The sequence below is a fragment of the Cebidichthys violaceus genome, unplaced genomic scaffold, assembly GCF_023349555.1.
Source record: "Cebidichthys violaceus isolate CVI_PGR_0920_01 unplaced genomic scaffold, fCebVio1.0.p SCAF_7, whole genome shotgun sequence".
In the NCBI taxonomy this organism is placed as follows: Eukaryota; Metazoa; Chordata; class Actinopteri; order Perciformes; family Stichaeidae; genus Cebidichthys; species Cebidichthys violaceus.
This window is the reverse complement of record NW_027176927.1, coordinates 11257901-11284147: the sequence shown is the minus strand read 5'-3', so window position 1 is coordinate 11284147 and position 26247 is coordinate 11257901. Positions and strand designations below refer to the sequence as shown.

At 38.5% G+C, this 26247-nt stretch overlaps 1 protein-coding gene across 1 annotated transcript; it reads right to left on the bottom strand.

Annotated features, from left to right (window-relative positions):
• Window positions 1-1264: 1264 nt before the first annotated feature.
• colec10 (collectin sub-family member 10 (C-type lectin)) lies at window positions 1265-12458 on the bottom strand. Its single transcript, XM_068735302.1, has 7 exons — window positions 12274-12458; window positions 10401-10472; window positions 6121-6192; window positions 4336-4389; window positions 3115-3210; window positions 2112-2323; window positions 1265-1863 (listed from the first exon to the last, which is right to left on the bottom strand). Exons 1-7 carry the CDS (start codon window positions 12371-12373, stop codon window positions 1612-1614), a joined length of 858 nt encoding a protein of 285 aa, XP_068591403.1. The 5' UTR covers window positions 12374-12458; the 3' UTR covers window positions 1265-1611.
• Between the last annotated feature and the right edge of the window lie 13789 nt (window positions 12459-26247).

The window sequence follows — 26247 nt, the reverse complement described above, 5'->3', positions numbered from 1 at the left end:
TTGCCATTCAAACCCTCGTCTTCGTCCCAGACCTCAATCTCCAGGATGTTGCTTTGGACATCCTTGAAGTCAAACCACTGTTTAAATACTGCGGCCTGATTGTTGTCAATGACTGCGCTTGTCCTCGTCACTTTGCCGACTGTCATCTACATTGAATTAAAGTAGCTACACTAGACAATAGTGATACACATTAGACAAACATATTCACATTTATTACTACTCTAATATCCCCATTATTGTATTTCAAGGTAATTTCTCAACTTTTTGCTGCTAGAGATTGATCATTTCAAATTGTGAAATCAGTTTTTTGGCCATGTAAAACATTAAATGTATGATCGCTTTAACCTGCCCATCATCGCCTTTGATATCGCCTACAAACTGTACAAACTCACTTGCCTATGTAAAGAGATGGAGATGTCCTACCTTGCTATATGTATCTGGAGGAGAGAAGATATCCCCACGATGTAGAAAGGACTTATTCAGAAACACTTTTGCTGTTTTTCCTTTGCATTCACCAGATTCATCAGTGGCTTCAGAGTGGAACAGTACCATCAACAGCAGGGAAACTACAAGAGTCGCACACTTCATCCTCACTCTTCACTTCTTCACCTGTGTGTGTGTGTGTGTGTGTGTGTGTGTGTGTGTGTGTGTGTGTGTGTGTGTGTGTGTGTGCAACATAGAGCTAGAGAGCTGTACAAACAGGCAGAGGCTCCTGGATGAGATGAGTGACAGGCTGGTATCTGCCAAAGAGATGGAGGGGAGGGCGTATGTGTGTGTGACTAGCACAGGTCTCTATGCAAATGCTTGATTTGCTTAGCACATTGTGCAAACTTACTAGGGTGAAGGAAGGGAGCACAAATCAAGGTTCAAGTTTTTGTGTTTGAAAGATACACCTTTAGTTGGACTTTTCTTATTTCTAATTCGAATGAGGTTTTGCTTAACAGTTAAAATAAAATATATTTTATTCCGGGAAAAGACATTTGCGGTGTGATTACTGTAAGAAACTATTAGCCTCCATAAGTAAGTACTGTTTTGCCTTTGTGCAGGTATAAGCCTACAGCAAGATCACAAGTTCTAAAGTAACTACAGTAAGAATTCAAAAGAAATACTGGTTTGGTTGTTAAAATCAGCCAGCAGTGAATTGGCACACTTGAGTTTTAACCCCTAAAAACAAACAAGCTTACTTGCACAAACCATTCTGCTACCAACCCAAACTATATGTATTGCTTGATAAAAGTCTGTTTAAAGTAGAGCTTCAACAATCTGCTGATTCATTGTTTAATATATCCAGGAATCCACGAAAAACTGTGGAAAAAAGGCAAGCAGATCAGTGACAATACTCAGAAAAAAGGTAAGGAGTAGCCGAATGCAAGAAAATTCAATGTGCTCAATATGTGCACCTATATAGGCACTCAATGGCACGAAGAAGAAGATGAATCAATTAATCAAGAAAGCAATGTGCATATTAATCGGCAATGAGGATTGTTGCAACCAAAATTAAAACTCTTAGTTAGAAAGGACTATGAATGGCTTATGTTTATATAAATGCCAGTTGTACACAACATATATACTTATATCTCTTTTGAATGCTAGTCTGAATATCTCATTGACTCATGATGATGCTAGGGCAGGTGTCCCTCCTCTTCCTCCTCCTCCTCCTCTTCTCCTGCTCTTTGGGAACTCGCAGATGAAAAACATGGTGGCTTCACACCCCACATGACTCCATGCCCCAGTGGTGAGCAGCTCCACACAGCTTGAGTTTGTGGTGGGAGCTACTCTGGAGCTGAGCTCCTCTTCTTGGCTCCAAGCTGCAAACCCCTGCAGAGGGCTGGAGTCTGCATACACATAACTGCTTGTTTCATTCTGATGACAAAAACAGACGGAGAGAGAGAAAAAATAAGAAAGTTCATCGCAAAGTTTAGTAGAGTTTAGCCCAAAATATTCACCTGCCTTTAGAAAACAGTGGCAAAAGGAGGACAAAAGACCAAAATTGGAAACTCCACCTGCCGTGAATGTGTGTGTGTGTGTGTGTGTGTGTGTGTGTGTGTGTGTGTGTGTGTGTGTGTGTGTGTCTGTGTGTACATTATGAGCATCTGATAAGGACCACTTACTGTGTCTTTGCTTTGAGCCAGTACTCCTATATAAACTCTTGTCAGTCCTGCCTGACTGACATAGTCTGCCATTAGATGGTTGGTGTTGCTGGTTTTTGGCATGGCTAGAGTGCCTCCTCTCAACTTGCAGTTCATTGAAGCCTCTCTGAACCTCTTAGGCTCCTTCACCAGCAGGTAGTACCTCTCTTCTGTTTCCTTCAGCCCCAAGATGACTGCACAGCACAGGGTTAAACGTCTTTAGAAGGTAGGTCATTTACTGTATAAACATGACAATCTACTAAATAGTTTTCTTTGGAGCAAATGTGTATGTTCAAAGGAAAAAATTAAAAATAAACTTCAAAACAAAATGTATTTGATAAAAAGAAAAAAAAGACATTAAATGAAAAAAAATAACAAGAAACAAAAAAAATCAGTAGCCAGTAGGCCAGTGTGAGGTGCCATTAAACCTTTTCTATAGCAGGCTTTAGCCTCATGATTGTCAGGGCATTGACATGGCATTATGAATGAAAACAAGGACGTAGTCTCATCTCAGACAAGTAATCACAAGAACAGAGACAGAATAAAAAAGAGAAAACAGCTGAGTCTCCTTGTCAAAGTTCATCTAATTCCATGCCAGGGGTAAAGACAGGCATGAGGAGAATATAATGTGAGTCTTTCATACATACAAACACAAGGCAAATCAGGAGTCGGTGTTTATAGAAAAAATGCTTTGAAAACACAGATCTACTGATCTTGTACATTAAAAATAACAACAACGTAAGGGAAGGTAATATTAAGAATAGGGAACACAATAAAAGAAAGACTATACTGAGTTGCAAAACATTGTGTTTTTTCTTAGATGGCCTACAAATTCATAAATTCAATATCAAGTCAATATAGCTTTCCCTTTTTATCTTTAGAGCTACATGTTGTGTTTCTCACACTTTTGAGGATACTCAGCTTGCTCACTGCCACTTAACTTACTGTAGTGTGTGCTAAACCATAGATATTACTCGGCACTCACCATTCTTCACAAACTTGACAGCATTCCTCAGCTTGCCTACATTGACATCCAGCTGTCCAACCACCTTCCTGTATCTGCCACAGTCACATGTTGTGCCTGGTAGTAAACAAAGGCCATCACACGTTTATTTGAGTGTGTACAGGATTTAATAGTACATAATTAACCTTTCTGTTTTATGACTTTACCACTTTAAATTAGTGTAAGGCTTCACAGTGAAACACCACTGTACTTTCTTTGTTGTGTGCTTTCATAGCCATTCGAGAGCCTACAAGTTCTCTGCACTCTATGCAGACAAGTCCTGCTCCTCCACCCTAGCCTTGGGTTGCTAGAATTAGGTTCATACCATTAAAGGATTATTTGCAACGAGGTTTGAATGATAAGTACGCTTCTAAGTCTGTGACCATCAGACATCAGCCAATATTTGGCATTGTCTCTGGTGAAGCTCTGTCAGGTTTGTACTGCAGCCTTCTTCTTCTTGCTTGTTCCAAGGCTGTTGTCATTCAGCCTGGTCTTCAGCAGGTAAAAAAACCTGCATGAGTTTGATTGAGTTTGGACCAATCCAGTTTTTGATTGCTTAATCTGAATTTTTAGTATAATTATCCTGCTACATGGTCATAATATTCAGGGAACTACTGTGTTTATAAAATGTGCTACAACACATATTTTAAAGCTAATAATATAACGTATATAGTGTGCATTCTTTATCTAATATCTTTACTCTGTTATTATAATTGTACATATTGTGTATTAACATGTGCATTTTTTATATTATATTAAGATTTTTACCCCGTTATTTTTACCTGTTCTTACCTGTAACCTATTGCTGCTTGCAACAAAATAATTTCCCCTCGTGGGATCAATAAAGTTACTATCTATCTATCTATCTATCTATCTATCTATCTATCTATCTATCTATCTATCTAAAAGCCAGCGCTTCAACACCATTGTCATCATTTGATCTGAACTCCAGTGTGCGTGGAGTACACGGCCAAACAAAGAACATCACCTAATCCTAATATTCTGTGACAGCTGAGCTGTATTTACAGCTGTTCTACTGTATTTCTGCAGTAGGAAGAATATCCAGAGTCATTTTATAGGACCCACTTTCTTTATGACAGAAAGTGAAATATGCTGTTACATCAGCATGTTGATCCAGAGGAGGTTGGGTATTGTAACATATATATAAAAAAAGCAATGTCTGCATGCTTTAAACTTACTCACCTGGTTTCCCTTTTAAACCAGTGGGTCCCTCCAAACCTGTATCTCCTTTGTTACCTACAGAGCAATAGAAATCACAAAATTCTGTGATGCTGAAAATTCACCTTTTCTTGTTTTTAATCACTTATAATATAAATAAATAACACAGTACTATCACTGACTATCTATTTATTAATAATTCAACATACTGACAGCTTCTTGTGTTATGTGCCATTTGTATACAGTTACAACAGATTACCACCAGATGGCTGTATCATACATGAAACATTTAAAATATGGCTGCACACAGATATAGATTTACTCAGGTCAAATTTTTACCTATTGTGACTGAGATGTAATTGCTCCAAATAGATCTCAACATGACAAGATAAATACTTTTTCAAAATATAGAAATATGGGTAAATAGTAGCTTCATGTGTATATAAAATCAAAAACATACTCTCTTATACTTGAGCTTTACTTAGGAAATGAACAAACATCACAATTGGCTGGTTTTATATGTGGACCTGTACAATCTGATCAGGCTGAGCGGCTTTTGTCAACAGTTTTGGTTTCAGACTTATTATCCTGTTTCCAGTACAGAAGCTCCATTGGTTATCAAGACAAATGTCATCTCTGGAGCATATAGCTCAATTCACCCCAAACATTTCTGTTTCTGCAGTCCGATGGTGTAAAAATGTAAGCCCTGTAAACTCACTGACAATAAGATGACATATGCATAGACTTATAGCAGATACAAAGGATACTTTCTCATGTATCATAGTAATCTTTACTGTATCTTAAATCAACACCCATTTTTGATAATATAGCCATGACATAACGTTTTCTGTGAGTGGGTCTGTAGCATGAAATTCAGTAAAAGAGTAGCTGAATTTCAGTTTGTTATTCCGCTAAAGCTGATATTGCCCTAAAAATATGTTTTTTTTCTCTAGGTGTTTTATGAGCTACTGGCGCTCAGCATCAAGGGAAATCCAAACCTGTGACCTCACTCCTTTGCCTGAGATGGCTGATGCACAGCCACTTTCCTGTAAGTGTATTAAACATAATGAATACTGAGAAAAGTGAATGCCTAAAGAGGCAGGGGAACATGACTGCTCATAAAAATAAAAATAAAGTTTGAAATTGTTTCAGCCACCCTGGGCAAAGCAGCCGGATGACCTCATACTGTAGGATTATGTTTTCTTTTATCTTTGGATGTGATCTAAAACATAAAAGAAATGGGCAACATTCCTCCTTGTGTGTATTAGTCTTGAGACTAATTAAGTTTGCTGATTTGTGTAGAGATGTCTGTTCTACTTATTTTAATGATTTGTGTCTATGATTATGGAGCTGCAGTCCAGGCTGAGGAGGAGTTCAGGAAACTATATTTCTTTTGTTAGGCAATTCTAAAGTCATTAAAAATCCTGTAGAAACCCTCACGGCTACATTTTTGCCATTTTTGTAGCCTGTCATTGATAACTGCAGGCAGGTTGAAAAAGTGTCATGGCACCAGAACAAGGATAGATTTATACACGGGACATTTTTTAAAGTCCATCAATCTTTTCCTCATTTTGTAAATATTTTTGTTCCACAGGGCACTGAGGATATAGGAGGTTTTCCACTTGATGCACTCTCCTCTTTGATTTACTGTATACAATCTATTTGACTTAATGTGAATCCATAAGGCCTATGCTTATAGTAGTAGTATAGTATGGGGTTAACTATAAATAAAGTCAACATGAAGGAGAGACAAAGACAGGAACAGTGCTTACATTAAAAGTGCTTATAGAAACTACTTTTTTGTTATACCTTTGTCTCCAATAGACCCCATCTTTCCTGTGTGGCCCACCTCTCCTTTAAGCCCCGACTCTCCTGACGCGCCTGAGGAAGAAGAGAAAGAAAGACAGAGGATGAGAGGAGGGGAGAGAGGAGGAAGAATATATGGAAATAATTCAGGAAGCACGGCAAATAAATTGAATTTGAGATTATGACTTTCCAACACAAAGGGAATATTATACAAAAAAGGGTAGTGCACACGATGCAAAAACATTTCCCAGAATATAGATATCACTGTGAAATCGTTTCATTGTATCTTATAAAGCCCCCGTATTGTTAGGCATACATTATATAATCCATGCTTGTCATATTCTTACAATTATGACAGTTTCTCATGGCATTCATCAGTTGTCTTTGTTTTTTGATTATTTTGTTGTTTTAAAGCCTAATCAATATAATTGCATGCTTCAAGAAATTGCAAGCCCGGAGGCTTTTTTCCAACAATCTCTGCATAGTTTGGTTTCAACTTATGCTGGTATTGCTATTATTATTATGCCAGTAAATAAATTAGAGGGAAAATGCTGATTGATTTTGGGCACAGACTTAAGTTTTTTGTGTTGAGAGGCTGCTTGTGGACTGAAGATAGTCTGTGAGAAAATGTGCTTTGTTGCAGATTTAGCTGGTTTATTCAAAGTGGAAGTCCACCTTTAAAATGTAATAAACAGAGTAAATGCATGCATTTATTATTTATTTATGTAATTTTGTTACATTCTGTTTCTTTGTTTCCTGTAAAAAGTGTGTAATCAACAATGATCTGGCGCACAGAGTACGATTAGAGTTGGTTGAGTTATTTGTAAGCAGCTATAGCGATTATCTGGTGTCATCTTTGATCTGATTGTTGACACTACAATGACAATGAGATTACAGTCCTTCTCTGTATTCTGATTACTGTCAACTGTCACTCCTCAATCCTATTGAGGCCACTTTAGTTTGGTGTTAAAAGAGAATATCAGTGTGTGAGAGAGATTGTGCGTGTCTGTGTGTGTGTGTGTGTGTGTGTGTGTGTGTGTGTGTGTGTGTATGTGTGTGGGAAAAGTACAGAGCAGACTGAGGCTTTCTGCCAGCACTTGAATGAGTATTTCCTCAGGAAACTATTCAACTGGAAATTGATGGGGTTTCAAATACTAAGTGACACATAAGAGGGATTCGCTACACACACACACATCTCCTCACACTCACACTCACACACACACACACACACACACACACACACACACACACACCTCCTCACACTCACACTCACACTCACACACACACACACACCTCCTCACACACACCTCCTCACACTCGCACACACACACACACACACACACACACACACACACACACACACACACACACACACACACACACACATGCACACAGACACACAGACACACATACAAAGCCAGATATTCACTAGGATTTCCCATTTCCCACTTTCTCGTGTGGATTTTCTACTTGATGATTTGTGAGAAGTGTTGGCAGAAGGTGTGAGGTCTTATGGATTGTGTGAGGTCTGGTACACTATGTAAAGCTCTGGCCTATGGGAAACTTTTTCACTGTTATCTGTGTGCAATTTTTTGCATAATTTCCAGTGTGAACGCCTGAGAAGCACCATCTCAAAGTCAATATTTTGACAGTACGGGCATGCAAACTGATTGTGAACCATGATTATAGGTGTTTGTTTTTTACTATATGCAGAAATTTAATCTATTGGTCTCTTGTTATTCCTTCTGTGTCTATAAAAGTTGATAAATGCTGTTTTCGCATGTGACTGCTTGCCAGTTAAACCGTCTATCTAAACGTCCAGATAACAGTGCTCCCTATCACTGCAGTTGCTCTTTATAATGGCCAACCCCTCCAACCGGTTTAACGTCTGGATTCTCCAGCTGCTGGAGGATAAAGGAGGTGAAGGCCATATTTTTCATTTTAATCTTAGAGCCTTAAGCTATTTCAAAAACGTTCAATGGACTAAGGCTTCAAGGCTTAATATAACAAAAATACATGAGGTGCAATCAAATGCTAAGCAGATCATTCATTACACTTTGTTTGCTCAAAGATAATGAGCATAAATGAATACTGGTATTTCTGTTTACAGAGGAAAGAGAGCTGGGTCTCATGAAATAAATTAAGGCTTAAGCTAGATTTTCCATTTGTTGTACATTCGGTTCATTGCTTGCTGTCCCAACAGTTTATTCCCAAGAATTAAGATCCTTACATAACACTTAGCTTTTCTGTAATGCTCATAAACGTTAGCAGCAGTTTTACAGTAAGTAAAGCACAATTAACAAATGCAGAAATCCAGCGCCACACTTTGTCGACGTTATTAAGTTTGGAGCAACAAATAGTTTTTGTTGCCCACCAGAGCATTCAGTCATGTATTCCCTTTTAACATTCCAAAATTAATCAACTGCTTCCTGTAAAAAGGCCTAAACTTAAGATGGGGAATACATGCGTCATCTGTTGAGCTGTTGGCATACTGCAGTTACAAAGTCATCATAGGAACCTGCCTTCATCCTACAGCAAGCATATACACAGAGAAACCATAATGATTGGGTTTGCTACACTGTTGAAAAGTTGAAAAGGGTTCACATATATAGACTTTCTTTCTCTTTACAGTATTGGAAAAGACTCAAGCAGCCTTGGCATGTGTCTTTCTGTTGTTGTAGAATGTGTGTGTGTGTGTGCGTGTATGTGTGTGTGTGTGTGTGTGTGTGTGTGTGTGTGTGTGTGTGTGTGTGTGTGTGTGTGTGAGGACCTCTGTGTGAAGTTATTGAATAAAACAAACATCTGCAGAGAGCAAGAGGGCAGCCAGGAACCAGTGCTTTTATACACTGTATGTGTGTGTGTGTGTGTGTGCGTGTGTATATACAATTATGTATTGTGTCTTTGTGCGGGTACGTCTGCCTCCTTGTGTCTACCGGCTTGCTTGCCTTGTGTGCATATAGTTCATTTTATGCCTCAGTGTGTGTGTGTGTGTGTGTGTGTGTGTGCAGTGTATATCATATGGCTAGTTGATTGGCTAGCTCATCTACCAGCCCAGTTGGAACACATATGGCAAAGCGGGACGCCACTGCTTTCCTCAGCAGCAATTAACACGTCTGCTTCCTCCACAGACACACAGCAGTGCAGGTCTGTCTGTCTGTCTGTCTGTCTGTCTGTCTTTCTGTCTGTCACTCACAGAGCAAAGCAGGCCTCTGTATCTACCGCGCAGCAAAGGAAAGCAAACTGTCTGGAGCAGGAAAAAGCAGAAGCTGCTGCCAGGGCAAAGTCACACAGGCTGTCAGTACTCACAGTACAGGAAGTAAGACGTGATTATTTGTTCAGGTTACAGCAGCAATGTAAATTACATTTTTGAGTTACAGACGGGTGAAGTCAGACTTTATGCTTCTGTGCAAACATAAGAGAAGTGAGGCCTTATCACCCATTACTTTTGTCGTTTTTATTTGTGCAGTTGTCTTTAGCCCTTGTTACACATGTTGCAAGCATGCTTATTGTCATATCACTATTTTGCACCATTTTCCACAGAGGACATTTTGACATATCACACTAGGAAAAGCACAGGTAAATAATAATGATTATTAACTGTCATGTTCACCGTCATGGTTTACTGGGACAGTTGAATAAAACAAAGCTATCGTTAATCTCATGACCTGTGCTTTTCCTACTATGAAATTCCAACATGTCTGCTGTGTAAAAGGTCCTTTTGAATAGTTATTGACTTAATTTACAATGAGGTGAGATTATTTCACCATATTTGAATACAAATTATCTTTTTTTTTTAGTATTTTTCATTAAAAAAGTGGAAGAATTAGGATGATAGTGCAGCAACCATTGTTCTCTGTACCGAACTTTGCAAAGTTGCAAACACCAAGCAAGATACAACTGTGACTGTTTGTTGACTTCATGTTTTCGGGTTTCATGTTTCTACTACTTTTTATTATCAAGTTGAGTCTGATTCTTCTGTGACTCACAAAGTCACCCAGCTAGTGTGGGTGCCATTAAAACCTGAAGTCACTGTGAGTATGCTAATATTTCTCACTTCAAACATCTTCAAACAGCAATCTGATACCAAACCAAACGTTTTTTTTATTTGGACTATATGCCTTCAAGTGGAACTCCAACAATTCAACAGCTCAAAGTCTGTTTACAGGTCTTGGGGACTATATGTTGAAAACAGTTGTATGAAGACTTTTGTGGTGATGTAATTTGAGTCACCATCAGTTGGGGTTGAAGACTACAAGTTCGAAAATTAAAAAAAAAATCGATACCTGGAAGTCCTGGTGGTCCATTCTTTCCCAGTTTTCCCTGATCTCCCTCCTCTCCAATCTCACCTTGGTCTCCTAGATTAAAAGGGAAAGACAGTAAAGAGGATGAAAGTGAGTTGTCCAAGAACAAGAACTACAGCAGAGCACACGGTGATTGAGTGTTTGTGTATAAGATTCAGTGCACACCCAGTTGTGGCTTTAGGTGCACTACTACTGTAAGGTTAAATTTGAAACAAATATTTGGATGTTTAACAAACTGTTTTGACTGTTCATGTTCCATTATAATCTATGTTCATCCAAGTCACCATCATTCTCAAAAGCACTAACTAATTTTAAGAATTAATGACAACACATAGCGTTCGGAGTTGAAAGCACAATTGAGCGTGAGAGCTGCTCAAAGAGCTCTTGGCAAGACATCTTGAGAGGTTTCATATTGTCTATGAGAGTTGTAATTTTGCCCCAGTCGTTGATGCCAACAACATTCTATATCTTGTAAGTGCTGGGATTTGAAATGAAGGATGGTAACTCCTTCTAATAGACTGGAGGAGTACTTAGGAAATGTATTATTCAATTCTGCAGGCTGTGTAAACATTTTCAAGTAGCCTAAATCATTGCAATTTCAAGTGTTTCCTTTTGTGGACAGCTGAACTGAAAACATGTAGGGTAAAACTACTAACATGCCTTGCTTGTGTGATTAAAGTATCAAATCACAGAGAGATTTCTGAGTAAAGACAATTCAAAGTTTGTCATGTAACCTTTCTCAAAGAAACTGAGATGTTTTGACATTCTTATGTTTCAATAAAAAAAAGTCAATGTTCCAGTAAATGCAATAAAAGTATGTTTGTTGGAAAAGTGAAAAAAAATAAGAACAGTTGTGTGGACATTTTTTCAGGGAATGATGCACGTCCGACACCCACTCAAATACGCAGACGTGAGAATACAAACACTCAGGCTGACTCTGTGGTCAGCGGTGTATCTGGGATGAGTCTTGTACAAATAATCATTCAGTTTAGTGGCAGCTGTCTAAATACACTCTGTCACATTGGGACTTTCTTACTAGTACAGACAACTGTAAAATGTACACTCACTTCCTACAGAGTGTACATGATGTTACTGTTGCCTATTCACTTCAGCCATGGTACCACTTAACTTTGTAGTTCAGTCACTACTTTTGTCCACAAGAATGAAACAAATACAAATTTTTCTATATTCAAGAACTGTAAAATTCAGATAAAGGCGTCTTTTGCTCAGTGTCTGCATGTCGTCTGCTGGAGTAACATCTTAAGCCATGTTCTTCAGTTGCGTGAATGGAGCTAAAAAACTGGTGCTCTGCTTAAGTGTGTATTTTATTAGGTCTGTCTGTCTGAATCAGCAGGGGAACAAGCTACTGGATGTCGTAAAACGGGGAGGCATTCCCTCCAAAAGTCTATGGGGTAGCAGACTGCTAGCTAATAAACTGCAGGACATTACATGCTTGCTACCTTTATCATCAGCCCTGTAAACCCTGACAAACATGAGGGGTGTTTCCTCAGAATTTTCCATTTGACGCATATACAGATATTGGCATTTACATTGTAAAGACATTTAGTTAACACTCCTATACTGTACTTCACTATAAAAGCCATAAACGTAAATTGTTTTAACTCCAGTTAAGAGTAAGTATGAAACAGTTAAGATTGTGAGAACCCAAGAACCCAAACAGAATATATGGAACAAATGTATGATAATATATCAAATTAATTATATTTAATCCTCTTCTATCACGCAAATGTGTGAGATTAATAAGATCTGACTACGATGTCAGTCAGGTTTAAACACCAACACACACGCGTGCACACACAGGCAAACCCGTAGCACATTCTGGTACATGTCTTACCTTTTGCTCCAGGTAGGAAGGTATTGGTGCAGACTTCTGTAGAAGCAGAGATGCAGTTGAACACGGCTGCAAACACACAGAGCACCAACAGCACCATCATCTCCCAATCATCACTACACACTGAAGAAGATCCTGGCTTTCAGATTTGCAGGAGCATCTCATGTGCCAGTATGCACCGATTGACTGTTTTGACTTTTAAAACCAGAGGATGCAGCACTAATGAGCAAATGTACTGCAGAGAGGGTCGAAACAGACACACACACACACACACACACACACACACACACACACACACACACACACACACACACACACTTGTTTATAGAGACTTATCAGTTACTTGTCAAAATGTCAAACAACACTAAACAGAGAACTGCATTCCTGTATGTCTTGCCCCTTGGAATCTGATACTGTGTGTAATTACAAGTGCCGTTTTTAAAATATATGCACTGTATAGTGTCCTAAAATATTCCAACAGTGGAGGGAAAAGTAGTGTCAACAGTTTGGTCACATGGTCAAATTGCTTTGCTTTTGGATGTTTACGTAACAGTTATACAACAGTACACCAGTCAGCACTAACACAAAATGGTGACGATTCATAAATCTCAGTGTACCACTAACTGGAGACACAGTGACGTCAAGATAGTCAACGAAATAAAGATGGGAAATGTCACATTTGCAGAGTACATTACAACACAGACACCGTATATATAGTCCATTTGTTTTTGCACTGTAAGGCATTCTTCCTTGACGCTTGATGAAGAAAAGGAAAAAATATTTTTTCAACAACAATATAATGCAATTCATTACAGTGAAAATAAGTAAATACTGTTAATTGACACAAATAGGTTGTAAAAGTGCAACTTGCACTATTTAAGTTATCACAGTTTGGTCAGGATGACAATGAATTGACTGGGATGTGCTGGATATTTTTGATGACTCAACAAAAAAATAACGTAAATATTTAGGCTAAATGGTGAGTGCACAGTATGCAATATTAGACATGCCTATAGCGACTGGGATGTTTTCTTATCAACAACAAGGGAGTAGCACCTCTGGGAGTGCACATATTTCCTCTACTCTTCTTCTTTTACTCTTCCTCCCATCCTTCAGACCACAAACCATTTAGTGGGAGAGGTTTACGCTCACACATGCACACACACACACACACACACACACACACACACACACACACACACACACACACACACACACACACACACAGAAACAAACACACAGATGTATATTACGTAAATGCACACATGCCCACAAAACACATGAGTGTCCATGCACAAAAACAAAAATGCATGCACACACACACACACACACACACACACACACACACACACACACACACACACACACACACACACACACACAGATTCTTGCATAATTGCATCCTCTGGTTTGTCACTATGTGATGAAAACATACAGGGATTAGAGGGTTTGGAGGCCTCAGAGGGGCAGCGAGAAAGGAGGAAGGGCGTGTGGCAGAAAACGAGAAAAGAGACATGATGTGAAAGAATGAAACATGATTAGAGAAGAAGACACAAAAAGACAAGAGACAGGGCAAAGAACAAAGAGGGATTGCAAGTAAGGAAGGGAGTGTGGTCAGAGCCACATGTCTTGGCACAAAGAAGGATTTCCTTATTCAAGAGTTATGCTTCCTGGGATGTCTTAAGCTCTCCATCAGTAAGGCAGGTCATTAGGGACATTTGTGTGCTCACTTTTTTGAAGAACAGGGAGGAGCCGATGTTATCAAGACTGAAAAATAAAAACAGGGAGATTCATCTTAATCAGACACGGGCTGTTGTTCCCTGAGGGATTGAGTTGACAAGTCACTTCAAAAAGCAGCCATTTTGAGGAGAAGAGTTACATTTTCGTTGCTTTTAATGTGGTTGGCCTCTCATACTGATATTTGTATTTACAAAAATCTTTAAAGCATATTTCTGCTTACAGACACGTTACAACTTATTTCAACTCTTGCAGTCGTTGTGTTCTTCAAAGAAAAAATATATATCATCACATTTAGGCATGCTACACAGTCATAGTCATTAATCAGATCTTACTGCTGATTGCAATGTTTGTTTCTTTTGGGTTATCTTTAAAAAAACATTTTTAAACCACACACAGACTTGAAAATATTTCAAGCCTGACACACTTGATATCAGTGAGTCTGACAAAGGTTTCTTTTGGCTTCTACCACTGTTTGCTCCAAGCTTCGAAGTCTATGTCATTTCTGCGAAGGAATTTGTTGATGTTGAGAGCTGTGTATTTTGGTACGAGAGCTCTTTTATGGCTTTTGGTGTCGCTGACAATAACTGGCTAGTTGGTGCGGTGTGTTCAATTACAGTTCAAAAGAAACAATGGTGGTGAAGTGGTGAGAGTGAACCAAGATAGTAATGATGCAGGCCAGTAAACTAAAAAAAATGAGCTTCAAGATGATACAATTTTCTGTAGAGTTCAAGAGAACTGCAAAGTTGAGTGATTAATCATCTGTGAATTTATCACTACAAGGGACACCATTCACATACCACAAGACGGGTGATCCGTTGATAATATGAAAACAAAAAAATAAAAAATATAAGCCACTTTAAGGAAATGGAATTACGCTATAAACACTGGGGTTTTATGTTCTGTTTAAAGTTCAAGGTCAGATTATGATAGATGATAAGTAAGAGACAACATAAATCAAAATTTTCAAAAATACTGGAATACATAATTAGCTCCCAATTGATGGCATTCCTCTCAGAACAATAAACTAAGTCAACATCAAATTATTTGCACCATTTCAGAAGTTATCCTAATCTTGAATGTCTTAATTACTGGTTTAAACAACAGCCTCTATATTTATAGATTCATCAGAAGCATACTGTCGATCATCCCTTGCTTTTGCAAAGATTATCCTCTGTCGGTCTTGGTAGAGATGCCTGTAACTGGTTCCGTAGCAGATTGATCAGTGTGTGAAGGTAAGAACGGCCAAAATTCCTACTGGTTACGAATGGTGTGCCACAGGGATCCAATATGGGACCTGTCTTGCTTTTTTATTTTTATTTTTAAACATTTTATGAATGAGATTATCTCTGCTGTGTCGAACAATAAATTCCTCTTTTCTCAGTTGATAGTCTTTGTTCATGTGCAGATGTGTTGCTGATTCTGTTCAATCTGCAATTGCAACATTACAACTCTTTTTCAGGCACTGCAACATGCCCTTATCAAATGTCATTAGATGTAATTATTTCTCAATGACAATAAAACAGTTAATACCCTTTTTTTCAGATTTCATTATCTCCACTCTGACTGGTTTTATTATTGAGAGGGTCACAGAATACAAATGTCTCTGCGTCGACGGGAAACACATATCACATAGAAATGCTTGTTTGTAAAATACTAAGAAAACATCACTTTTTTGTAAAAGAAACAAACACAGTTTACACTGGACACTTGAAGCAGTTCACTGTCTGCTCTGGATTATGGAGATGTGATATGTCAACATGCTGCTGCCTCCATTCTGAGGAAGCTAAATGTAAATTACAATGCTGCCCTCAGGTTTATTACAACACTCAGCACTGCATTCAATATGATACAGTTGGTTGGTCTTCCCTGCCCGAGAGACGTAATAATCAGTGGTACTTATTTATCTACAAAGCCCCAATTGGAAAATTACCACCCTACAGTATGTTTCCTGCTCTGGCACTACGGCCCACTTAACAACATGATGATGACACAATGATTGGTTGAAGCTGTAGGAACCCCGTGGCACAACTAATTTAGGAAAGAAAACTGCTGTTGCTGTTGATGCATGTAATAGTCTAAAATGTTGACTAAAAATCAAAACACATCTCAGTACACATTTACAGTTCTCTACCTGCTTACGAATGCTTTCACGTTGTACATTGTCTAATTTCCATTTTAAATGTCTGTCCAGCATTATATGCCCAACCAACCTACGCTGTATGAATAAAGATCAAATAAATAGAATACATCAATAGATAATATAATGAGCATGAACAGTATAGTATAGTGTAGCGTACTGAATGTGTCTATACCATCAGTTGTTAATCATCCTTTGAATGTGTGTGGACTTTCTCTGGTACAAAAGTGCAGCATTTTTACTCTGTGTGCACACCACACACACACGCACGCACGCACGCACGCACACACACACGCACGCAAGCACGCACGCACGCACGCACGCACGCACACACACACACACATGCACAAACAACCCTGCTATCCTGAAGGCTAATTGTTTACATGTGGTTTAGATTGCATTCTCTAATTAAGAATGTGATTCACACTCCTGGATTGAGGGTTGACTCCATAGTGGTAACCACACCACAAAACAGCCCTGTTTTCTCTGCTCCTTCAAAACCCATTTACAACACTGGAAGTACCATTCGTGGCATAAACTGGCCACATGTGTGTCAGTGACAAACCTGTCAACAGCAACTTTAGCATATAAAATGTTTACCTAACCTCTGCTCTAAACCACATTAATTCGCTGTAGAGCATGAATGTCACAGTTACAGCTGTGGAAGCGACTGCTACTCGTGTTTCCTGGTATTTTTCTGGGGAAATCGAGCTCAGACAAAGCTTTTTCTCGGGGAAGCAGCAACACACGATGTGACAGCCACAGTCACACTGTGATGTGTCTTTCTGTGTTTTCATGATTTCACTTTTCTGAGGAAGTGAGTCAGATTATTTTTTTTACCATCACTGGATAATACTCATCGGGAATCAATTAAAGTCATGTTTCAGTCATGTTTGCTTCAGCGCTAAATCTTTTGTGTGCTCTGACGACTTCCCGAGCAGTCAACCATTAACACTGGTGGTCTTAGTAATCTATAGTGCTGACTCTAAAAAACCTCAAATGAGAAGTTCAATTGATCTAAAACATTTAAAAAAACATTAAAACAGCGACAAGTATATTGACAGCAAAATACTATAGTACTGAAATTAAATTGAGGTTAACTACAGTTATAAGTCATATTAATGCCTACTCCACAGGGGTTTTCTTGACTCTTAAAATGCTAATTAGTTTCCTAACAGGGCCTGCAAGATGCATACAGATGTTGCTTACCCTATTATGTTTCTTAACAGTTTGAAGGTCATCCAGACTCCAACCCAGTTTGGATTTGATGAAAAAAATGTAAGAAGGCTAATGTTACAAATTGTACATGCAAAACAGCAGAAGAGGATAGAGTCATCTGTTTCAAAATATTGACTGATGTAAGAAGCATTTATCTCCATAGTGTAATTCATAATGTTACACTTTTTAAAGCAAAATTTAAGATGCTTTTACTTCCAAGTTCCTGAATAAATCACATTTCAAACAGATACAACAAACAAAACAGTACAGTAAACTCAAATGTATTGACTCACAGTAAGCACAAGGGTAAAGTTCTTAAAATAGATCTGCATCCCTATATATAGGACCTGGGCCAGCCTGACACACTGTACTTTACTGCATTTATCAATTGTGGAAAGACCTTCTCAGTGTGGTCAGAACAAACACATTCACTTCCCACCTTCCATCTCGAAAGTCTTCTCTTTGTCTTTTGAAACACTCCTCCCACAGGATGATTTACTCTTTTTACTCATTGTGATTGCTTTGAAAAACAAATACAAAGAAACCATACATAGTTTGTAACAAAACTCACAGAACATTGTTGTTGCCACCACTAGGGAACCAACATCATGTCTGGCCTGGGCGTGAACCGCATTACTGGATTTGGGTCACTTAGCATGCTTGCTGGGTGGTGCATCAAATTGGTGATTAATAGAGGTCTATGGCGAGGTACAAAAATACTTGCCTTGATCATAACCCATATACTGTCAATTTTCATTTTACTGCATATGAGTGGCCTCCCTATATCTCAGGCAGGTGCGGCTAAGTTCCCCGTAAACCCTGACTCTCCTTTAGTGGTTGGTGACATGTTAGGCAGATGGAGCCAATCCCTGAACACACTGGGCAGGAGGCAAAGTACAGAGATTTTCACAGATTGAAGATTGATCTATTACACAGCCAGAGGAAAAGATAAAGGACTTCTCTGACATTCTGGCGACAAAAAACAGCTGGTTATGCTTTTTAAACTGAAAGCACATGTCTTGAGGAACTACTTACGTCAAGCACAAACATCTAAACGTTACTCAGAGAGCCACCAGTGGCTAAAATTAAGATTACTTCACCCTCAAAAGTAGCCTCAGTTGATCACGTGCACATGGAGCAAAGCAAACGTGGTCATGAGTATGTGCTTGTGACGGATCCCTTCACATGTTTTGGGCAATCTTACCCGTTCAAAATGAAAACTGGGAAGACTGTTGCAGAGAAGATCTTCACACACACACATCCCACACATTTCCTCACTATTTTAGGAAGGTTTTTTTTGTCATAATCAGGGCTGGAATTTTAAAACAGTTTCTTCAAAAACGTATCCACTGATAACTTCATACACCACCCACAATACAACTGTGTGGAGAGAGTGCTTGACTGGAGTGAACGCGGCCCATGTAATACATGCTTACAATTGCACAAGGCACGATACCACATAGTTAGCCATTTACGACACCCTGTTGCTACAACAAGCCTGAGCACAATGAGACACATCAGCTGTTTGGATACAATTGCAGACAATAACTACTGAAAAAGAAGAAGCCTGAGAGGAACCCATCTCTCTAAGGTCAACTAGGATAATGAAACCAAAGACATTGTCCTACTGTATGATGATGTAGATGTAGCAAAATGCTGCTGAAAGAGTCCCCTGCTAGACTTGATATATGTACATGCACATTACATGACTGACCTATGGTAAACTGTTGTCATATAGATGGATTACTGAATGGGCCTAACATGTCAGCTTCAAGTGTCAGGGCACCCTTGGCCTTCACCTAATCCAGTGGTTCCCAAACTGAGGGGGCAGTGGAACTACAGGGGGGGCGGGGCTCGGGGATGTGCGGTCAGGGGAGGCAGGCAGAGCCTCACCTGTCATCATGAAAAGTAAAAAACAAATAATGATAAAATAAATATTAATATTTATCTACTGATCTGCGCTATAAATGTAATTTCTGTATGATTCCAATCATTTCAAGCATTTTTATAATCAAAATCGCTGAATTAGCGCATGTCCTGTTCAAACAGAGAGGAGACACGTGAGGTGAGGCAGCTGTGCCTCACCTCAGATTGCGCAATCCCTCACAAACTGGGTTGAGCGCGTGCCTTTTGCTTTCTCATTGTTTGTCACCACTGTAATGTTTGTAGACACTTGTATTATATTGCTGATCTGACATTAAACCGTGGTGAAAAAGCACAGAGGGGAGGCAAACAGTATCTGCCTCAATGAAGCGTGTGAGACGCGAGCGCCCACGGGTCGGGTTTATCGCATCAAGCTGCGCAGAGCAGATTGGCCCAGACAGGAAGTCAGACACCGAAAAGGGATGGGTAAACTAAATTGTGGCACTCTTGTATGTCACAAAAAGCTTTTATTGAAAGCAAACAGAACAAAGTAAATCCACATCAATCATTGCTGGATATGTTGTTTTCTTGTTTGAGAGAACCTGCTGTTAAATGTGGGGAAATATACGTTGTTTGCACTTTTATAATTGTATTTACAAATATGTTATTATTATTATTCTATATGTACTATTTTTTATTTTCTTGCACACTAATTCAGTTTGAAAAACCTACTGTTAAATGGGGAAATGTAAGTTGTTGCACTTTTCCTAACTTCAATTTTAACATTTGAAGTTCATTTTACTTGAAAATATATTCAAGAATGTAATGCAATTAATGTGTGAAAGCACTACTTGAAAGCAATCTAAAGCCCAATCTTTTTGGAAATTGATTTTATTATTGCTATTTTTTTCAGTAAAACAAACAACAATAAACTGTGAAGTGGAAAAGTGAAGTGATATGTACTTATTTTAGAAAGAAAAACAAATATTTTATAGAGTTTATATATTATAATGCAATTAATTAGAAAACAAAGAAGGTACAACCCATTTGGAATGGGTGGGGTCGGATGCGGTGGGGGGGCTTACAATGTTCCTACATCATCAAAGGGGGGCTTGACAGAAAAAGTTTGGGAACTACTGACCTAATGTCACTCGAAGAGATGCAGAAAAAAAGAAAAAGAAGCATAAAACGACTACAAAGAGACCAAAACAGCTTGAAACAGATGCAAAACAGAGACTCACAATGCCTAAGAAAAGGGGCAAAACAATCACAAAAAGACACAAAAAACGGCAACAATATTCATTTGTCAATTTCATCTTTACCTTACAACAAAACCTCTGTAAATCCCATCTCATGGTAGTCTTGCTAAAGTTGAAATGCAGATTGAGTTCTCAAAGATAGACTTCTTATCTGGCCTAAATAAGTCGGGGAACAAAGAAAATGCTAGAATAAGCTAATAAGCTTTGCATTCAGGTCTTCTCATTGTTCAGACCAGTTACACAGACAAAAATCTTGAAGAATTTGATGATTGAAGTTGTGCAGGCACGTGACCATGTTCAACAATTTTAGAAAAAAACAAATTTAGGTTTTGATTCAGTTAAGATATACAGGTAACACATTTGTATGACTGCAGACGAATTTCACTTTGACAATATATTGACAGGGGTTTGACCAACAATATGTTGGGCCAGACTCTCATGTCACACATGCAGCATCAATACAGAAGAGCCTGGTCCTCTGAAATTTGGATTGATGCCATCTTGAAAAGCAAGCATGCATGAAAGCTAAGAGGCACATTGTTCCTCCCCATGAAAAGATGATGTTTCCTCAACAAAATCAGCAGATTTGTTTGACATAGAAACACTATGATGGAAAGTGATAATGTTGTGGTTGGGGTGATGGATGGGTGTTTACATCTGCCTTAAAATCTGTTGACTTTGGTTCAATATCCAGCCTTTCCAGGAAGAATTTTACTGAAAGAAGTTTTCATTTTTAGGCAAAAATTGGTCTTTTTAAACCATGACCAATGGCTTTCCCAAACCTAAAATAAACGGTAATGTTACTAAGCCTCAAACTTAGATTTTTTTTGGCTTTAACCTTACCCCTAACTCTAAGTTGTTTTAACTGGTTACCATTATTTCACCTGTATGTCATCTACAGTGTATGACACAGTGACATATTCAATGTAATGTTCACAGCTCATAAACTGTGTTCCAGTTTGTGCTCACACTATGAAATCTAATGGCACTGTGTTGAACAGACACACGTCAGTGTATCAAATGTCAACTTTGTTGTCATAGTAGTAAAATGTTAACCAGCTATTCAAATGAAGAGGGAGAAAAAAAGCCCCTCAAGATAAAGAACTTACGGCTCACTGTACTGTATAAATCGTTAAAACTCTGTGCTGAATATACTGTAGATTATTTTCACATTTTTAAGAGGTGTCCTTTTTTCCAACAACTTGTGCTGTCGTTTATTAAAAGACAATGCGTCAGAGCTGTAAAACAAGCTTTGTTTGCTGAACAAAATGTTTGCATTCATCTAGTTGTCTTCTTTTCTCTTCAGTGGTGTATTCTGTGGCACTTGATCAAACCAAGTTTCTGGACACAGTTTTACCCTTTGGACAAAACAGTTACACTCAAGGAAAATTATAAACAGCAGCAGCAGCAGTACTAAACTTATGCCTTGCCATGTCTACAGAAAAATATGTTTGTTTTTGTTAAAAAAAAAAGTGAGTCATTGCATATGCTACTTATTTATCTACATTTATTTATAACAGCAGCAGTAGTTTTGTCACTTCTACTATGTTGCTTGAGGGATGTTGACCCTTTATACTGCAACAGTAAAACAAACAAAACAAAAGTTAAATAGCCGCCTCTGTATCTGTTAGTACAAATGTGTGAGTGTCTTGTTAAAATCATGTAGCATGCTGTACTGATTTGAGGCCTGATTTGCTGTCGTTTGCATTGTTTGAGCCTCAGTTTCCTGGAGAAAGTCCCAGGGGGAAGTTTGATCAGCTCCACTGAATCCTGTAAATGGACACTAAGAGTTTACGTATAAAAACACCATCCATTTTTAGAAGTCAGTGGGCACACACCGCTCTGCATGCAGGAACTGTATCTGTAAAGAGGAGAGGGTTTTTATGAATCAGATTAATCACATACATTTATGGTAGATAGACAGACAGACGGCAGGCAGACATTCAGGTAGACGTTCACAGGAGAAGATAAATGCACTCACTGTCTAGAAGTGAGAGAGCATGTGCATTATTGAATGATTAACTTAATCACCATCATTATCACTTTTGGGCTGTTAGATCTGCCACTGAAATCACCGGCTTTGTTTTCACCGGTCTTACTACAACTCATTTAAAACAGCCTTCTGGTAAATGCTTTAAAGATTACTGGGTTTTTACATCTTCAGAGTGTTGTGTTTTTGTTGAGAAAAGCCAGCTACTCTACTTTTAAAACTAGAGTCTATTCCATAATTGTTTTGAGGAAAATTCATTTTGAATGCACAGTGAAGACACTGCCAAAATAAGACCCGCTTCCAGTAACAAATCAAACATATCAGATAATTTTCTCCTCCTTGACAACCAACAGTGTGGCAATGCTATGAACATACACACAGACACCACTACATTTATCCTTATAAGAAATGTAGAAATCTTTTAATCAAATTCTGATCTGACTGAGATTACAAACCCCTCGTAAAGTAACCTTTCAGGATTTAAGGCACTATTTGGAGCGACCGATTGCGCAAACGGCTTTATCTCACTCTCAATGACACGCTAGATTAGATAGGGAGCTGTAAGCCGCAAATTGTCGTGTGCAAGTAGCTGGCAATATTAAATAATATGAGTCAGATGGGTGTTGAGAAAACCACCTCTAGAGTCCTCACCGTTTCTCACGACTCCACCTTACAGCTTTGGATGTCACGCTGTTTTTATAGCATACCTCAGCCAGACCTGTGGTTGCACTTAAATTTTAAAAATCCTTCCTGTTCTCCATGATTGACTGAAGCTTAAATTCCTCCTGTGTGTGTCTTAACTAGACCTAGAAGTTTGGAAATAACCTCTACATAAGAACAAGTAATAACTAGGGAATCAACTAAAGTTGAACACACATCCTATTAAAAAGCTAAATTGTTCCCTCGACTAATTTATCAATACCTCGATGTTCAGCAAATAGAAACTAAAGTAATTAGATCCGCAACTGTTTTTCATTACAAGCTTGTCTACAAATACATATATGTGTATTCATCATGTGTTTATTGAAGTGGCTCACCTTATTGCACAATAACTAAACAAGAGCTATCCTGACTTACATGAGTTTTGTGAGTATATTAGTCACAAAATCCTATATCATATCTACAATATATAAGCAGTGCCTATATCAATAGCTTCTGCACTGTAACCTGCTATAAATAGGTAAAAATGGTGGCTTAATGTGGAAGAGGATTTACATGTTTAAATGTTTTATAGCCCTGTAAACCTCTGTATGCATGACTTGGGACATGGTCTCACTTTTAGGATATTGCTAACCACTGATGTTTACTTAATATTTTGTAATCTAGTATGCACTCCAGACAAAGCAGGCTGCCAGAGACACAGACAGATTTGGTGCTAATCATCTTGTCAGTTGTTGGATAAAGCGATTAAAGGAACAAACTGTCTTGTGTGAGCATGTGCTGATCATCTTTAGGGCCTGCTACTATAGCAACATAATACTTGTAGTTGACATTTTTAGAAAATAAATACAATGAAAACAAGATAATTTTGCAATATTTGTATCCAGTGTTTTTGTTCAAGTCCAATCTTTGTTTAGCACATGGAATATCTATTTATTGTAATGGTTCTTTTGGTTATTTGATTCAGCCAATTAGTCATTTTTGGTCATTTTAACAGTCCATTAAACACAGCCCACGCACAGTTTGATGGAATTAACAGAAAATAAGATGATGGAAAACCTTGAATGGTACTTTCACGTCACTGTGGACAAGTTTGTCTTTTTGAGAATTCCCCTTGCTCCCTTGAACACGTTGTGAAAGTGGTTTGGTTGCCGTTTAAAAGCTTCCCGGTCTTCTACATTAGTGTCTTGGCAGCACAGCCTGTTTGTCTCATGCTGAGTCTTTGGAGGGTGACCGAATGACTGATTTCAACATCAATGTCTGACACAAAAACACAAACACATGTTGAACCACTTCTCACATTCTAACTGCAAGGTGACCTCAGCTTACCTTTGAGTTTACGTCTTGATTCTGTCTCGTCTTGTAAATTGCAGCAATGGAAGAGGAATTGAGATTGTTTACTTAAGTAATAGCTGTAATACAACCATGTAAAATACTCCATTAAGGTACTGTTAATTTTCCCTTTATACTTTTACTTAAAATGCAAAAGTATTAGCAGCAAAAGCTAACATGCTCATTAGGCGGGAAAATGGCTGTTTGATTATTATTGATATATCACTGTGAAAGCAGCATTTCATATACTGTTGGGTAGTTTTATCTATAACAATGCATGCTCTTCAGTTTTCTAGGCCTTTATAATAAAATATGAATCAGAAAAGTAACCAGCTGTCAAATAAATGTAGTGGTAAAGAATCTCTATTGAATAAACATCAGTGAATTACTTAAACAAAATAAAAACATGTAAACTGCACCTGCTGTATCAATCTAAGGCTGGAGATGTTTGCTTCTCACTACGCATTTGCGAGAGCATAAACGCGACACAAATGCATTGCTAAAAAGCAAGTATATCTCCAACTCATTATGACAACGAGTGGTAGCAGCAGAGAAAAACAAGAACAGCTTTTTCCTTTAAACAGATTTTCTCCCAAAATACAAGACTTTAAAAGGACAAGATACTACACATACACCTCTCGATGTTCAGTGACTTAGGCTGCTCTGTGATTTCTCAGAATAAGAAAAATAAAACTTTAATAGGAGGTTGCTAGAAGTCCTTGGACTCAAACAGAGATTCTTATTTTTATGGCTTTTTCTTCACGGCATAAATCACTGACACAGAAAATTTAATTTGTGGTGGATGACTGATGGAATGACAACAGAAGGCTGGAGTGACTTTTGAAGGCTGAGGTTGGAGCCACTATTGTTGCTTTAGGCACAGATAAGTCTTGCATGTGTGTGTGTGTGTTAAAGTGTGTGTGGGTGTGTCTTAAACATGGATTTGATATTCTCTGTCTGGATTCAGAGTACACACTGCAGCCGTAATCATGTATTTCATGTATGTAGCACAAGTAACGCAAACAATGTTTACCTCTGTATTGACTGCTTCAGTTTTTTGTATGAAAATGTACTACTGTATATTTACACTGGCGGAGAATGCAGCAGTTTGTATTACAGTTTGTACCATGATGTGTGGGCTAGGATCATGGTGTGTGGCTTCAAACTGGGATGTGTGGTTTTAAGGGCTGCTTGAAATATGGGTCCACCTCTGTGAAAGTTTGCAAAAAAGACCTACTATGCCCTTTGCTCTCACATTCATCCTGTCAATCTTACCAAAAGGTGAATTGTTCAACTGTGACAAGAGGAAGGGTGGAGAGGCACATTCTTGAGGGTGTATTGCTGTAGCAGATTGATTCCTATTGAAATTTGTTAAAAAGTTATTGAAGCAGTTACTGAGAGGCACAGTCATGTTTCTAACCTGACTGGTTTGAAAAAGTATAGGGACCAGATATGCAAAAGATCTTAACTCGGGTGAATTGAATTTGCTCAAGAGAGCTGCTCAGATGTCCATCGAGTTGGAGATATGGACAAGCCTATACACAATCACATCATTACATTTACATTACAGTCATTTAGCAGACACTTTTATCTAAAGCGACTTACAATTCTATCACATTTCTCCACCGTGGGCACAGCTACGGGAGCAATTTTGGGGTTAAGTGTCTTGCTCAAGGATACATCGACATGCGACTAGCGGGGCCGGGGATCGAAGGAAGGCCCTGCTCTCCACTTAGCCACAGTCGCCCTCATCAAACACACTTCTCTACAAGAGAGTG